The sequence below is a fragment of the Notamacropus eugenii genome, chromosome 5 (genome assembly GCF_028372415.1).
Source record: "Notamacropus eugenii isolate mMacEug1 chromosome 5, mMacEug1.pri_v2, whole genome shotgun sequence".
Taxonomy (NCBI): Eukaryota; Metazoa; Chordata; class Mammalia; order Diprotodontia; family Macropodidae; genus Notamacropus; species Notamacropus eugenii.
Window position 1 is genome coordinate 331,274,465 of NC_092876.1, and position 16,102 is coordinate 331,290,566.

At 37.5% G+C, this 16,102-nt stretch overlaps 1 protein-coding gene across 4 annotated transcripts in view; it reads left to right on the forward strand.

The window, feature by feature from the left end:
- STAG1 (STAG1 cohesin complex component) overlaps positions 1-15,564 on the forward strand; it is a 377,001-nt gene extending 361,437 nt beyond the window's left edge. For all 4 annotated transcript variants that reach the window (XM_072613576.1, XM_072613574.1, XM_072613577.1 and 1 more), the window contains 5 exons: positions 4,334-4,508; positions 11,537-11,647; positions 11,993-12,107; positions 12,742-12,822; positions 13,235-15,564. In XM_072613576.1, coding sequence (XP_072469677.1) covers positions 4,334-4,508; positions 11,537-11,647; positions 11,993-12,107; positions 12,742-12,822; positions 13,235-13,258 — 506 coding nt within the window. In that variant the 3' untranslated portion in view covers positions 13,259-15,564. The remainder of the gene's footprint in view (positions 1-4,333; positions 4,509-11,536; positions 11,648-11,992; positions 12,108-12,741; positions 12,823-13,234) is intronic.
- Positions 15,565-16,102: the final 538 nt, after the last annotated feature.

Genomic DNA, 16,102 nt, shown 5'->3' on the forward strand with positions numbered 1-16,102 from the left:
TTTAAAATCTATCACAAAATATAAGAATCAGAAAAACCTCATAGGCCCCCTTGTCTAACTTGTACTGGAATAAAACTCTCTTCTACAACGTGTTTTACAATTTATCACTTGTCCTTGACTTGAAGATCTCCAGTGAATGGGAACATAGCACTTCTGCCTTGGTCTGTCTTGTGATAATCATTCACATCAATCCTTAATTTTCCTCTTGACCACTTCAGTATTTAAGAGATCTCTTAGGCCTGCCTTGTGGAACCAAGCAGAACATCCCACATGACAGAGTTTCAAATTCTTGAAGACATTCCTGTCCCCACTGTTTTTTTTCTTCTCAGGTATACATTCCCAGTTTCTAATTTCAGTCCTCATGATGCATGCATTTATTACCTTTCACCTTGCTAGTTGCCCATATCTGCATGTTCTTAAGTTAATTGATGTCCTTTCCAAAATATAGCAGCTGGAACTGATTATGGCAAAGTGTAGGCTAAGATGGTATTATTGACTCACATTGATCTTGCAGTCCACTAACATCTCAAGATCTTTTTGAATTGAACTAGGAATCTAGCTATTCATCCTACAGCTTATACTTAGGTTGATTTTTTTTTTTAACTCAGGTAAAGATTTTTATATTGGTCCCTATTAAAACATTCCACTAGTTTTTTGAATCCTAACTCTAATCCACTGTGTTAACCATCCCTCTCAACTTTGTATCAAATTTAATAAGCATAATATGTGTGCTTGTATCTTAGTTATTGATAAACATATTAAAGAGTGCAGAGCCAAGTACAAATGCCTAAAGATGTCTTTCCAAGTCAATTTTGAATCATTCATGACTACTCTTTGAATCCAGTCATTTAGCCAATTTTGAATCAACCTAATTAATTGTACTACCACTAGAATAGCAAGAAAGATTAATTAAGCTATGTCTATGACAGTCACTTGATCTACCCTGTCAAAAAAGCAAATGAGATTAGTCTAATATGAGCTGTTTCTTATGAAGATGTTCTGGTTCTTTGTAATCACCATTTCTAGATGGTCACTAACCAGTCTTTAATTCTAGAATATTTCCAAAAATCAAAGTAAAGCTCACAACTGTAGTGAGTAATGGTTAGTATATAATGAGCCAACATTGACTCAAAAGGAAGTAGGTTAGGAATTTCTACAATTGGCAAGGGGTGAAATGGGAAAGGATTTGGAGTAGTAGATGTGGTTTTGTTGGAGAGAAGGCCATCATTGACTGTTTCAGAAAGGGTGGAATGTGACCCATCTTCCCACCCTCTGGTTAACTTTTGTTCTTCAGACTCCTTTTCTCTCCCCTCTTCATCCCAAATTGGGACATTTGTCCTTCCATCAGGTAGGAACTCCAGTTCACCCTGAGATTTCAAGCTTACTAAAAATGTCTCTTCATTCCCACCATCAGCTCTCCCCGGAACCACATCTGTAGTTTATATGAACTGGAGCCTGGAACTCAACAAAAACTACCAGGTTCCCTTGCTATCTTACTACACTCATCATAGTACTTAGTACTTACATGGTACTTACTACACTCATCATCAGCTTCTATTTGCCATTTTTGTTCTACTTCTAAGATCATTTTCTGTGATTAAATAGTTCCTCCTCTTCTCTCAAGTCCATATTCAGTACAAACACAATTCAACAAACAGATGCTAAATGGCTATTCTGCAAAAGCACTGTGCTAGATATTGGATATGCAGAGACAGAAATGAAACAGCTCCTGCCTTCAGGCAGCCTTATTTTCTCCTGTTACCATTGTCCCACCTATCCCAGGCTACTAATACCTTTTCCCCAATATTACTTTTAAAAAGCTTTTCTTGGGGAATCAGCATTGTTGGCATCACCCACATCCCTTACCCTTGAGAACATACCTGCACCCCATAGGTCTTAACAACAAAGTCACAATGTATAAATGGTGAATAAGGAGTTGGCACCAAAAGAAATTCAAATTTGCAACATATTATATGGAGAGTTGTAACACCAGTGCGATACCTATAGCAGCCACTATGGATATACATATGTATTTCCAGGGTAAATTCTCAAAATATAAATTCTGTTCCTCAAAGATCAAAATATTTATTCAGATACCAGAAAGTCAATTCTACCATGGTAACAAATAAGTTTGTACACATCACTAATATGGAGCACTGCCATCCCCAAGACTTTCCTCCTTCAGGCCTCCCCACAAACAAGCTCCCCTAAGCAAAATTCCTCTCTCTCTAACTCATGCTAGCTGCTCTGCCTCACTGTCTCCCAGCTCTACCCTTCCTGCTCCACTCGGCAAGCTCCTCCCACCATGGGCTCCATGTAACTCAGGCTGTGGGTTAGGCCAAAGCTCAAAGCAGGTCATATGGACTTATTAAGGGGCAGGGGAGATAGTCAACATCCCTTATATTACAAGAGTATGGATGATTCCCTGTCTGTTTTTTGAAAATCAAAGTTATCTAGACATGTTTGTGTACAGAGAACAAAAATTCAGTAAAAAAAAATAACAGTGAAGATTATTTTAATGGAGATTATTATAAACAGGAGCATAAAAAAACAAACTTTTTGTTGCTTTTAGCTTTTCTTACTGGCACTGGGAATCACTACATTAATTGTGTGCTATTTTCTTTAAAAAAAAAAAAAACTTATCTCAGTAAGAAGCCAGGAAGTAAAAGCACATATACCTCACTTTCCTATGTAATCTACTCTTTACTCCCTCCCTCATTTTTTAGCTTACATTTACTTCCTAAAACTGAAGAGGATTATAATTATGACTCCTTGATCACTATGGCTCTAGGCAGTGTTCATCAGTTTTCTTAATTCTCATTCCACTTACCCACAGTTACACTGTAATTAGCACAAAATTAATTGGAATCTAACATTACTTCCACTGTTAAGTGATTCTTCATAGTTTAGGGGGAAAGAATACTTTAAGGAAGACTGAATATGTGAGAGAGTGAGATGATTTACAAATTATTGAAAACTAGTGTTTATATTTAGCCCTGTGGCATACCCCTAGAAACTTTCTTCTTAGTTGGTATCACATTATCAATCAGTCCTTTGGGTATGATTGTTTAACCAACTATAAATCTATCTTACTTTACTGTGTTCCGCTTTACATTTCTTCATCTTGTCCACAAGTGTATCATGAAAGACTTTGTCAGTGTACTTTGAATTCTTGCAAGGTATCTTATCCGTCCCTATCTCACTGTTAAATGAGAGAATGATCCTTAAGGTTCCTTCAGGCTCTAAAATTTATTCAATAGCTATAGTATTTCCCTATTCTACCTCGTTGGATTAAGCTCTTTGAGGAGATGATGACCATAAGCATAAAGGATAATCAGTGAATGTAATTTACTTAGATTTTCAAAAATACTTCGAGAAAACTTAACACCAGAAAAAAATTGTCACACTGAGACTCTGGGGTCTTTTGTCAGGGACAGAAAAAAAATCTTAGACAAATGAAAAAGGGAGCATATTTTAGATAAATATTTAATGAGTCAAGGATTTCATATTCTTTTAAATAGGAAGAACATACCCAGTGAAATTTCCCAAGTTTTAATATGCTTTTCTAGGAAGTGGAATGTCAGACTGGTAAAGATAAATTATATGAAGATCTCACAGTGGTAAGAAGGCAGAAAAATGGTGGCCTAGTTTTGTTATAGTCAAGTGCAAGGTAATTTATGTGGGTGAAATAAGCCAAACTATTTTTTATATGAGTATAGGATCTAAAATACCAGGATGCTGGGCAGAACCTGAATGTCATTGCAGATTCTCCTGAAAATAAATAACAGATCATTGTGCTACAAAAACCAGAGGTATTGTTGGTCATCATCAAGAATGGTATAAGATGCAGAAAAGATCAAGGGAATAGAAGAATATTCCTCAATGTGACAGCCAACAGATATTAAGAAAGTGTGAAAAGGGATATGAGCCGGATCTCAAAAGTTACAAATTATCATGGGAGTTAAAGAGATAGTGATTTCTTCACTAAATCCTAGAACCAGTAGAACAAGCAGAGAGCCCTTGAAGTTTAGCAAGGTAAGTATGGAACAAACACATTCTACTTCACAAAGAAGATAGAAAAACCTTTGGAACTCGTTCCATGAAGTGTTACAGGCAAAAAAACAATATAAGCTATATTCAGATATTTAGGCATGGTCCTGGATGACAGAGACATAATGACTTTCTCAGGAAACTTGTCCTATGATTGCTACAGGGAGTCAGTAGTACTCCTCTCTGAAAGATCTGTGAGAGCCCCTGTCAGAAAGAATATTGTGTTGAATAAACTACGAAACTTATGCAGTATGTCATCTTTTAACATAAACTGTTATTACAGAAGAAAGTTTGGATGGCACATGGCTGAACAGGAATGACACAACCATTCAGACACCTGGAGCCATGCCTGCCCCTCAGCTCACGTCCACTGTACTAAGAGAAAATAATCGACAGATAGGGGAACAGATTCAAGAACATGAGTCAGAACATGGGTCTGAACCCGACTTTTTACACAAGTAAGTAAAATTCCTGCATTTGACAAGGTATCTAAGATGCAAGTGTTTTTATTTCATAAATAGTAAAAATAGGGTCTTGAATTTTTTCATGCTACATTGTAAACAAGTATTTTTGTACCCTCCAAAAGTAAGAGAAATTTCAGATATCACAGCAATTTTTAGTTGTGTGAAAATTTTTTTTAAAATAATAATTTCAGCCTATACTAGATATTTACCTCTCTCAGTTGGGGCTCAAATTCAAAAATGAGAAGTTTGTATCAAAACAAATAAGAAATCATTTGCAAATTTAATGAAAGTAAGGCGTTATTTTGGTTGTCCATAGTCATCCACTCTTCATCTGTAGTGCCTTAAGTCCTAAACCTGAGCAGCTACCCCTGCACCCTCCAATATTCCCTACTTCAAAATTATCACCAGACAAAAACTCCCAACTGAATTTTGCTTTCCTTCTAAATTTATCTTATCTTGTGGCCCAACACTAGCTCCTCCTTCATTGGCCAGACCGAGATGATACAACCTAAAGCTACTGGATATTTGATACTTTTTCCTGGTCTCAAGTATCAAATCCAAACCTCATGTCATTATGGGTCATGATTTGCCACACCTGGACACCTGCACCTACAGGGACTATCACCCAAATACTAACTATTTGTACCATAACTACAAATGAAGAATGTATTGCTGCAGCATCAACATATTCTGACCTTGTCACCACTATTCAAAAAAGGTCAATTCACATTCTCTAAACTTCAGACTACCTTCAAAATATGCGTAGCATGTAATGTTTTGTTTAATGAAGCAACGAGAATTTATTAAACACCTACTATGTCAGGTACTTTCCTAGATGCTAGGGATACAAGGTCAATGAATGAAACAATCACTTCTCTCAAAGCTCTTACATTTTACCTAATGGGAAAAGCATTTGAGGATATAAAGAATAAATACAAGCTTGTTTCTGGGGTTAGAGAAGAGGGAAAAAAGAATAGCCACTAGCAATGAGTAGATTAAGAAAGGCTTTGCATGAAAGAAAAGAAAGGATCTTTGTGGTGGAGGTGAAGTGGGCGAGTTTCCAACAGGGAGTACAAAAGCAGAGATAAGAGCAGAGTGCAAGGAGAAGGCCACTTTGGCTAAATTGTACCAAACAAAAGGGGGGCTAATGTACTAAAAGGCTAGAAAGATAGGTTGGGACTGGGTTGTAAAGGTCCTTAAAAGCTAACAGAGAAGTTTATATTTTATCCCAAAAGCAATAGGGAGTTACTGGAGTTTATCGAAGGGAGAAATCATATGGTCATATCTGTTGAAATAGAGAGAAACATGAGGCAGGGAGACCAGTTAGGTACACGTTGTACCTTGATAGTTCAGGTAATCAGCAATGAAGGAAAGAGCCAAAGTGGTAGCTGTGAGAATGAGAAGGGTTCAGGTGTGAAAATGCAGTGGAGTAGAAATGGCAGGAATGGTAAATAATTGGAAGTGTGGGAACAAGGAGCATGAGGAGTCAAGGACAATGGCAACACTAAGAACCTGGGAAACTAAGGCTAAAACTAAGAAAATTTTTTAAATATTTATTTTTATTTTTTTAAATATTTAAGTTATATTATCTTAAATATTTATTTTTAAATAAACATTTTAAAATAGGGTGAGTTTGGGAAGAAAGGTAATGAGTTTTGTTTGGAGCATGTTGAATTTGAAAGTTCTACATAGGACATCCAGTGTGGCACGTTGAAACTGGTGATGCAGAATTTAGGGGGTAAATGGATACATCTAGGAGTCATTTGCATTTTCATAATAATTAAACCCATGGGAAGTAAAATCATCAACAGAGAATAGGGCCCAGAGGAGAGCAAAACCTTGGGGAACATTCAGTTAGGGGGCATGACATGGATGATGAGCCACCAGTGGAAACTGAGAAGGAGCAATAAGAATGAGAAGAGGGACAGATAAGAGTAGTATCAGGAAAGCACAGAAAAGAAGGATGCCCCAAGAAGACAGGGCAGTCATTGGGGTCAAACGTCGTAGGGAAGCTACAGGACTGAGAAAAGACCATTAGATTGGACAGTTAAGATGGCTGGTAACTCTGGAGAAAGCAATTTCAGTTGAATGATGAAGTTGGATTGCAGATTGCAAAGAGTTAATAGCTGAGTGAGAGTCAAGCTTTTATTAAGCAACTGCTGCGTGTGCCCAGCACTGTGTACAGGGATTAGGGGAGATGACCGGAGTCAACATTCAAAGAAAACCAAAATAGTCTCCACCATTCAGGGGCTCCCAATCTAATGAAGGAGACGACATGTAAACAACTACGTAAACAAGGTATGTATAGGGGTAAATTGGAGACAATCTCTGAAGAAAGATACTCTCATTAAGTAGGATGAGGAAAGACTTTTGGCTGAAAAGGTGAGAGTTTAGCTGAAATTCAAAGGAGACCAGAAGGTGGTTGTGAAGAAGAAAAGCATTCCAGGTGTGGGGGACAGCAAGGAGGCCAGTGTTACTAGAACACTAAGTATGTGAAGAGGGGTAGGGCACAAGAAGATTGGAATGGAGGAAGGGGACAGATTATAAAGGACTTTACAAGCCAAACAGGATTTTATATTTGATTCTAAAAGTAATAAGGGATCTGATAAGTTGGTCAAATTATGAGGGTGGAGTTGAGGGGGTCACATGGTATGAGCTGCTCTCTAGGGAGATCACTTTGACACCTCAGTGAAGGATGGATAAGAATGAGGCAGGGAGACCAACCAGCAGACTATTGCAGTGATGCAGGTATGAAGTGACAAGGGCCTGCACCGTGGTGATGGCAGTATCAGAGGAGAGAAAGAGGTGAACACAAGAGATGTTATGAAGATAGAGGAACTTGGCAGCAGATTAGATGGGGGTAGGGGGAGAGATGAATGAATGAATGAATCAAGGAGTCAACCCACCTCAACATCAGACACTGGGAAAAGGAAGGGAGAGATGATGTCAGGGGGGTTTGAGACAAATAAAAGAAGAAAAGAGAGCTCATCACCTCAGAGAGCAAGACACGGCCCTCAGCTGAGGGGATGGGGAGGTGTGGGAGACCTGAAGAAAGGAGCTTCTGTAGGCACTGAGATAGAAAGTCAGTCAAGGAAAATAAAAGAATTGCCTTGCGAGGCCTAAGAGAAATTGGAGAGTCTAAATGTGTATTGGATGCAATCGTGTTGGTAATATGACTTCCTTTAGCTCCACTTGGCAGCATGTGCATAGGAGCAGAAAAGGCAGATGGAGAGGGTAATCCACAGCTGGTTTTTCACAAGGGATATATTATCACTTTATATTTAAAACTTAGAAGATCAAGTACTTGAGGGACTATTTATTTTCTCTTAAGTACTTCAGCTATAATTAGGGGGTTCGTTGCCACCAGGTGAGGAATCATGATGTGGACCAAACAGCTCAGTTTCAGTATAAGAGAAATTATTCCAAATTATTTCACTCCTTAATGTTGGGTTGTTTTTTTTTAATCAGAAAGCATAACAATATTTGAAACTCTGTCGCTGCTTAATGTAACCCTTATTTTATCCTCAGAAATAACATGCTTCTTTGTAATGCAACCTGAATCCCTATTATCCACAGAGTGGAACTTAAAGCATTGAGTGTCACTGCTTTGAGCTGCCTTATTGCCAAAAACATTTTTATCCAGCCAGCAGTCTCACTATCTAATGTTCTAGACATTCTACCTCAACTTTCACAGGGAAATAGGAGGATTAGTAAAGATAGAGCATCTTTTCTCCATCACCCCTCTCTCAAAGATGTTTTTGCCTTCAATCTCTAGTTACAGAGGGGCTACACAGTCACAGAGTATATCTCACCCTTAGTACTAATAAACCAAATTCAAATCAACGTTTATTAAATACCTCCTGTGCTATTTTTACAGTTTGAGGTTACCATAAGTCTGACCTTTTGATACAGACATCATTACTAGATTTAATTTTTGTCCTCTTTTTAAGGAAACTATCAAGTTTTGCATGATGGTGTTTCAGATCATGTTAATGTGTTTGTACTTCGGATATTTTCAAGAATTTTCAGAGGCTAATCACACATAAATTTCATTTCAAAACTTAATGACTTTCCATTTCTTTATAAAGCAGCTAGGTGAGGCAGTCAGTGGATAAACCTCTGGAGCTGGTACCATAAAGACCTGATTTCAGATGTGACCTCTTAATAGATGTGTGACCTTGGGCAAGTCACTTAACCTCTCTGCCTCAGTTTCCAAGTCCATAAGACAGAGATAACATATACCTCAGAGCTATCGTGACATGTGTACAGCTCTTCGCAAATCTAAAAGTACTATATAAATGCTAGCTATCATTTTTATTATTAAAAGCGTTAGTGAATTGTTTTACTATTAGAAATATTCTTGTTCTATTACTGATCTATTAAAGGTTAAGGGACAGTAATATTTCTTTCCTCTGAAAATGCTAGGTGACTTAAAATTGCCCCTTTTTCAGTTAATCTAAAAAGACTCTCTGTTATAGAGATACCAGACTAGTCCTAAAAATAGTACAAAAATGCAGCACATTAAAGTTATGTTGCCATAAAAAAAGTGTACATTTCTTGACATTTTCCATTTACCCTTGAAACATCTCTTGAGTTTTTATACTTGATTTTGTTTCAGACTATTTTTGAACTGTTGTATACTCAGCTAAGTAGGAAAGAACTTCTTTCACTTGAATGTGAAATATAGTACTAAAAAAAAAGAATAGAGGCATTGATTGGGAGAGGAACTTCACTCTGGCTTCACATAAGGCAAATATGAAGAAACTTTTTCCTCCAGAGAAGAAAGGATTATTGGCTAGCTTTCCTATTTCTTTTTAAAGTTTTAGAAGTCCTTTTTCTGGCCCCAGGAGTCCATAGCAATACAGTCTGCTGGGGAAGGAAAACATCTTGCCCCCTAGTTATATATTGTCCAAGTACCATCTTCTCTGGTCTTGCCTTCCAGTCCCTCTTTTATCTTCTCTTTCATCCTCATACAGCAAAAATCTGTCAACAGATTTAAGACCTATATGGAACTATTATCTTTCACCATGACACCATTGTCCCCAATTTTAAACCAAAGGTTTCAGTCACCTACTAAGACTGAAAGCCCATTTTGTCCTAGTCCTTGACCAAGAATTCTTAGCCTATTCAAAAACTCAAGTTCCTTTTACAACAAACTTAGTTCTTCAGGCCAACCTCTTGAGCTTCGTTCACTCTCTAGTGTTTTCTTTAGTGGAACCCTAAGTTCTCTGGATCCACTGAGGTCACAGGATGCATTCTCCTTTCCTCCAGTGGCTTTTTTTCCATTTTGCCTAAGAATGGCCCCTTTCTCTAGCATGTCTCCTTCCCTAACCTGAATACAGGCTGATCACTGCATGCTTTTTTTTCTCCAGAAAAGCACAACTTTACTGACTATTCTACATTAATGCAATAATCAGGTAAACAAATATATTAAATTCAATAGCAGGTGACCTTCAAATAAAATACATTTAAGGGGAAAAATAGCATAGACACCAAAGACAAAAATGTGTCAAACAAGGTAACAAATATATTAAAAGGGGGCCATTTGAAGAGTTGTGTTTGTCCTTTGTTCTCAAAGAGGACCATGACATCAAAAACATGACTTGCACTTGACTTTGATTTGAATGAGGGAGGGCACCAACCTCACTTTCTTGTCCTGAACCATCCGGGTCCAGTAACCTTATATTCATCAGGAACACTGGAGATGGCCCAGCATTTAAAGAGTGCAACAGTGCAGAAAATACAAGGTAGCTTTCAACAATTTGTACAACCTTGAAGTAAAGGATATACTTATCAAAAAACATTAAAAATACAACACTACAAACATTTCATCATTAATGATAAACTAATAAACCCAACGAATTAAGGCAAATTGTTTGATGGATTAATCTAAGCCCTATTGCCTGTTGCTTTGGATTTCCCTTTGAAACAAAACTGTGCACATTGGTGCAGCAGGTTAAGAAGTGAGTAACCATATATAGAGACCCAAGGGATTGGGGGGCAGGTCAGGGGTGGGTAAAATGACAAAAGCTTTGGGAAGGAATTCCTTCAAAAAAAAATATTGTGTTTATCAGTTATGAATTGCAGCAATTGCTAAGTGGCATGCTTTGAAAATTTTCAAGAGTTGTAGGTTGTATTTTGTTTGGTTTTCTGATGAGTTTTATTGGAGAGGAAGTAAGAATATCATCTATGAACTGTAGGGTAGGCTTTAGAGAAACAGAGGCAGGCCTGTAAGAAGACCATGAAAATCCAGCATCTGGATCAAAAATAGGTCCCAAGGGTTACCTCAATTCTCTTCATACCATTTCCAAAACAACTGGTTTTCTTCAAGCACTCAAAGCAAAAGCTTTCTTCAAAAGGTAGCCCTAGGGGCCAGGCCAAGTACAGAATGTACAGTACAGGTTCAGATTTATGGTGCATTTTACCGCCTTCCCCCATGTCAACAGGTTAATGTCCTAGGAGGAGAGGAGTCCAGAATCGCCTTTCTCTTGATGTGATGTGGGTACTTTTACCCTTCTTTGTGATGGCACTCCTTGGGCCATCTGATGAAGCCTATGAACTGCTTCTAAAATAAAATTTTCAAATGTGTCAAATAAAATGTTTAGGATTATAAAGGAAGCCAGTTATATTGAAATGCAGTTATCAAAATATTTAAAAAACAAGTTCACAGACCTAAGCACTCCTAAAAGAAGTTTATGTATAGTGTGAATCCCCTCCTTCAGGGCACATGGCGCTAGAAGATCCTGTCTGCAGAGACAATACAGTTATACAGAGAGTTCACTTACACTATGTAGGAACCTTCTCAGAAGCAGTTTTCTGTTGATTCATTCCCGTCCTTACCTCATGTCTTTATGAATAGTGACCCATATTTTTCAAATGTCTATTTGAGATTGAGATCTCTGAGCACAGAAATGAACCAACTTATTCGTTTGGATAAGTAATCAAGCCAAATTACCATGGCACTCTAACCTACTGGGCAACCAGTGACTGCTAGCTGAATAACAATAGCCTGTCTTTCTTAGTCCTCAGATGCAGATCTCCTGGTTAGGCCAACAAAAGTTAGAAGACTTAAATCGAAAGGACAGAACAGGAATGAACTACATGAAAGTGAGAAGTGGTGTAAGGAATGCAGTGTAAGTATCCATAATTAAGGATCATGGTAATAAAAAGACTGCACATGGTAGTAGAAATTTTGATCTGTGAACTGGTTTAGATTTCTGTACAGATCAATTTTTGTAAAAGTTTAGAGGATTTTCAAGATTCTTATAATTGATACTAATGTTTTATTCGAGATTAAATTTGAGGCAAGTTTTAGGTTCCTTGAGGACTGAACCCATTTCTTTGGGTGGAACTTAAATGATACATTTAGGAAACCTGTTTTCTTTAGTTTGAATCATTAATCTAAAAAAGAGCTAGACTACCAGCAGTGGTTTTTTGAGTTTGAACAGTTTTTAAAGTATCCTCTTATCACACTTCAGCCGTGGCCTTATGGAGGATGATGCTGAGCCCATCTTTGAAGATGTGATGATGTCATCCCGGGGTCAGTTGGAGGATATGAATGAGGAATTTGAAGACACCATGGTTATTGATCTGGTAATTCAACAAGTTTTTATTTTTATCTTTTTAAAACATTTAAGGACATTGGTCTTGACTATATGTTGTTGCTTAAGTTCCCTGGGTGAGTGGGTAATGAGTGGCAGTCAAGATCTGAGTTAAGAAAGTACTGATAATAGAATGAGCCCATGTGATTGGACTCATGGGCATTTGGATAAGCTTAAATCATTTTAGAGACTGTCTATAAGACCGTATTGCTCCAAAAAGGATTGCAATAATGTGAATCTGTATGCTTTAGTCTGAATTTGAGAAAAAGCCCAAACTCAGTTTGCCTTTCAGCATTGCATTTGACCTCTGGTTATACTAAACTGTGGATACAAATATTAAGATGCAAAATATTAATATCTTCTTTTTCAATAAATAAAATATTCCTAAGAGAAAACACAAAAAATTTTACTTTGTTCATGTTATTTTTAATGTGGTTTCAATCTCTTCATATTTTAGTCATTTTAAGACTATCAAATGCATAATTTTCACTAGTAGATTCCCAAGCCCAAGTTTTTTCAAACCAAAAAGAAAAATCCTTTTGAGAAATATAATCTTTTATAGTTAGTTGTCATTGTTTGGAAACTCTTTCTCAGGTAACAAGTCACAAAATGATTTCTCTTTTCAGCCACCTTCAAGAAACCGAAGAGAACGAGCAGAATTGAGGCCAGATTTCTTTGATTCTGCAGCTATCATAGAAGACGATTCAGTAAGTTTTTTAGTCCATTTTAATACATGCCTTTTGCTTTTGTAGAACAGTCATTTCAACCCCCTCTCTCTTCAGATTAAACCCTCCCATGCCAAAGAAAAACAATTAAGCAAAAGCATCTGATACATTTACCCTATCTGACAGCGTATGCGTTATTCTGCCCTAGTAGTCTCCCACCTCTAGATCATGAGGTGGGAGGGAGAGTTCATTCTCTCTTCTCCAAAACCTTCATTGATTCATTTATCATTCAGCTACTTTTTGGTGACCTTTTCATTCGTATCACCATAGTCATATATATTGTTCTTAATTCTGCTTATTTCTTTCTATGGAAGTTTATATATTTCTTTTTCTTAGTGGTTTGGATCCATTTTTTGGATATTGTTTATGTATAACAATTTTTTCATTTTTCCAGGGATTTGGAATGCCTATGTTCTGAAGTCTGATGAAGAAATCTTATAAATCTGGAACTCTATTATTTAGAGCTAGAGGCCTATATACTGTGATAGCTTGTATGGAAAAAAAAAAAAAACTTTTGATGTGATCTGCTTTGTTTTTTAATCAAATGATTAAGGTCAATCCCTTTTTGCAGTGACAGAGCAGAAGAGAGGAGCATGTAAATTACACAAAGGAATGTCAGTGAACAGTCACCTCAGAAAGACTGACCTGGAAAATCATTTGTATTCTAGTACTGGACTATCCCAATACAGATGTGTGTGGTTTTTTTCTGGATGGGGGGGATTTTAAATTTTTAAGACAGCTGTCAAGATAAACACTGTTGTACACCTGTTTTATGAAAACTCAGCATTGAGTGGAAAAAAAAATATTTTTAACTTTATTTTCCTGCTGTACAATTTAAAACTGTTTTAACATTTGCCTTTTTATGTTTTAAGAGCTAACCATTTTTATTAAACCTATGCCAGTCAGTCACTGGCTAGCAATGATGCTATATAAGCCGGTCATCCTGGTTGCAGAAGAGTGTTTTTGAACACACTGGATATGGTTGACATGGTGGTCCATGGGCACGGAGAGGAGCAGAACGCTGACAGCCCACGGCAAAGCCCTGACCCGGTGCGCTGCTGCCAAACACGCACACACACACACGCACACACACCACACTACACGCACACATACCACACACACACGCGCGCGCGCACACACACACCACACCACACACACACCACACATGCACGCACACACACACACGCACGCACACACACACACACACACACACACACACACTGAGACAGGGATGAAAAACCCAGATTTTATATACTCTTGAGAAAGAAGGTTTATTTTTATTTATAAGGGGGCATAAAATCAGAAATGTCCATGCAGCCACTTTTCCAACAAATGCTGTGCAACAATGCATTTTATATAGCACCAGGGAGACACGAACACAGTACATTTTCTATGGGTATTTGTTCTGTGCATTTTTAGCAACTTATACCAGCAAATAAAGTATTCTCAGTAAAAGAAACAAACAGTTCTCCAGTTATGAGTTTGCTGTTTTTAATCACTTCTATCATGCCCTGCCAAACCCAAGGTACACAGACTGCCATTTCCTTAGGAAAATAATCACTTTGCCGTTCAGAAGCAATTTTAACTGTGCCCTAGATGTGTCCACTTCCCATGCAGTAAATTCCCTCATATGCTGAATAATTTTGTAAATTAATTTTGCCAGTTAGAAGTATATGCTGCATAGAAATGTATGCTGAGAGGGTTAAAGTTCTTCAGCTTTCCAAGGAATCCAACTACATTTTCAGTGTTAACTGTGCAAACTAAAAGTTGTTCTGCAGGGGGAGAAAAATCATGAGTTTTTCCAACAGAAGAAAGGCCATCTACTCCTGAGCTGATCTCTTGTACTGATTGGCTTAAATGCCTGCAGTGGTTTGGAGTTTCGTTCTGCTTAGCTTTTCTGACTGTGCCCAGCTGCTGCTATCATAGTCTGAGAAAACACCTTTTCCTCATCCTTTTGGATTCTTTACATTAGCACTGGAACCTCAAAACACCGCCATCCACCCTAAGAACGGCTAGTTCTAATTAAGTGATTATTTTAAAATCAGCTAGAACAAAATCATGAGACTTCCTCTTTTACCAAAAATTTCATTCTTTTTTAAAAAGGATAAAAATCTGCACACCCAGTGATTACTTTTTGGGAAGAAGGAAAAAAAACTGGATGTTTTCATCCTTTTAATAAATTAAAAAAATCAAGACTTTTTTCTAAATGTGTGTACAGTCCTCAAAATAAGACTTGGTTGCCAAAAATGTTTGACTTGCTAATTCAGCAGTTCCTCAGCCAGGGTTAAGAGGGGACAACAATGCTGTGCTGTCAGAACTGTGACTTTCTTGGAAGAAGGACAGGAGGAGTAGCTGCATTAACACGTCAGCTCAGTAGTTCTGGGAGAGCGGAGGATCGTGATCGATGCTGCATGGTTTGAGTCACAATCACAGGCTGGTCTTGTTCTTCACAGTCCTCTGTGGAAAACCGAATCCTAACTTAGAATTGTAGAATACTGTATAACAAAAAACAAGAAAAAAACAAAAAAAAAAGGTTTAATATCTAGGTACCTCCAATGGGTTTCCAATTCAGTTTGAAGTCAAATAGATTTTTGTATTTTGAGTGTCTCCTTGATTGGTTTTGCTAGTACTTCTGTAAATTGTACATTTACAATATGAGGTTTTTCCTTTTGTACAATTTGAAACTGATGCTTCACCTTTCCTTTAATAAACTATTCAAAATCAGGCCTGTGGTAGTCATCCAATTCATCCTAGACCAGTTTTTTTACTGATAAGCTAGACTAACGGTTATAATAACTCATTTACATAGCCAGAGCTTTACAAACATTACAAGCCTGGGAAGTGCTAATATTATCCCCATTTTGTAGTTGAGGAAACTGAGGCAGACACATAGATTCCAAGGTCACACAGCTAGTTAGTGTCTGAGGTTGGATTTGAACTCATGTCTTCCTTACTCTAGGCCTAGGACTCTAGTCATTATGCTACCTAGCTTAATAAAGTGGGTGGTTTTTTTTAAAGCATGAACTTTCAAGCTCCTTCAAACTTTGCCCCTCAAAAAGATGGAGCTTTTTTTACTTGATGTTTTTGAAATTAGAATGCATAAATGTACTAATGAAAAATAAGAAACAGAAGGAAAAAACCTTGTTTTTGTCAGTCTTTTCCCAGTCAGCTGGGTCAGGCATGTGCATAGAGGGACAAGAGATAGCTATACTATCAGTGAGCATGTTGTGGAAGTAGAGACCGTAGATGGGCACATTGATAA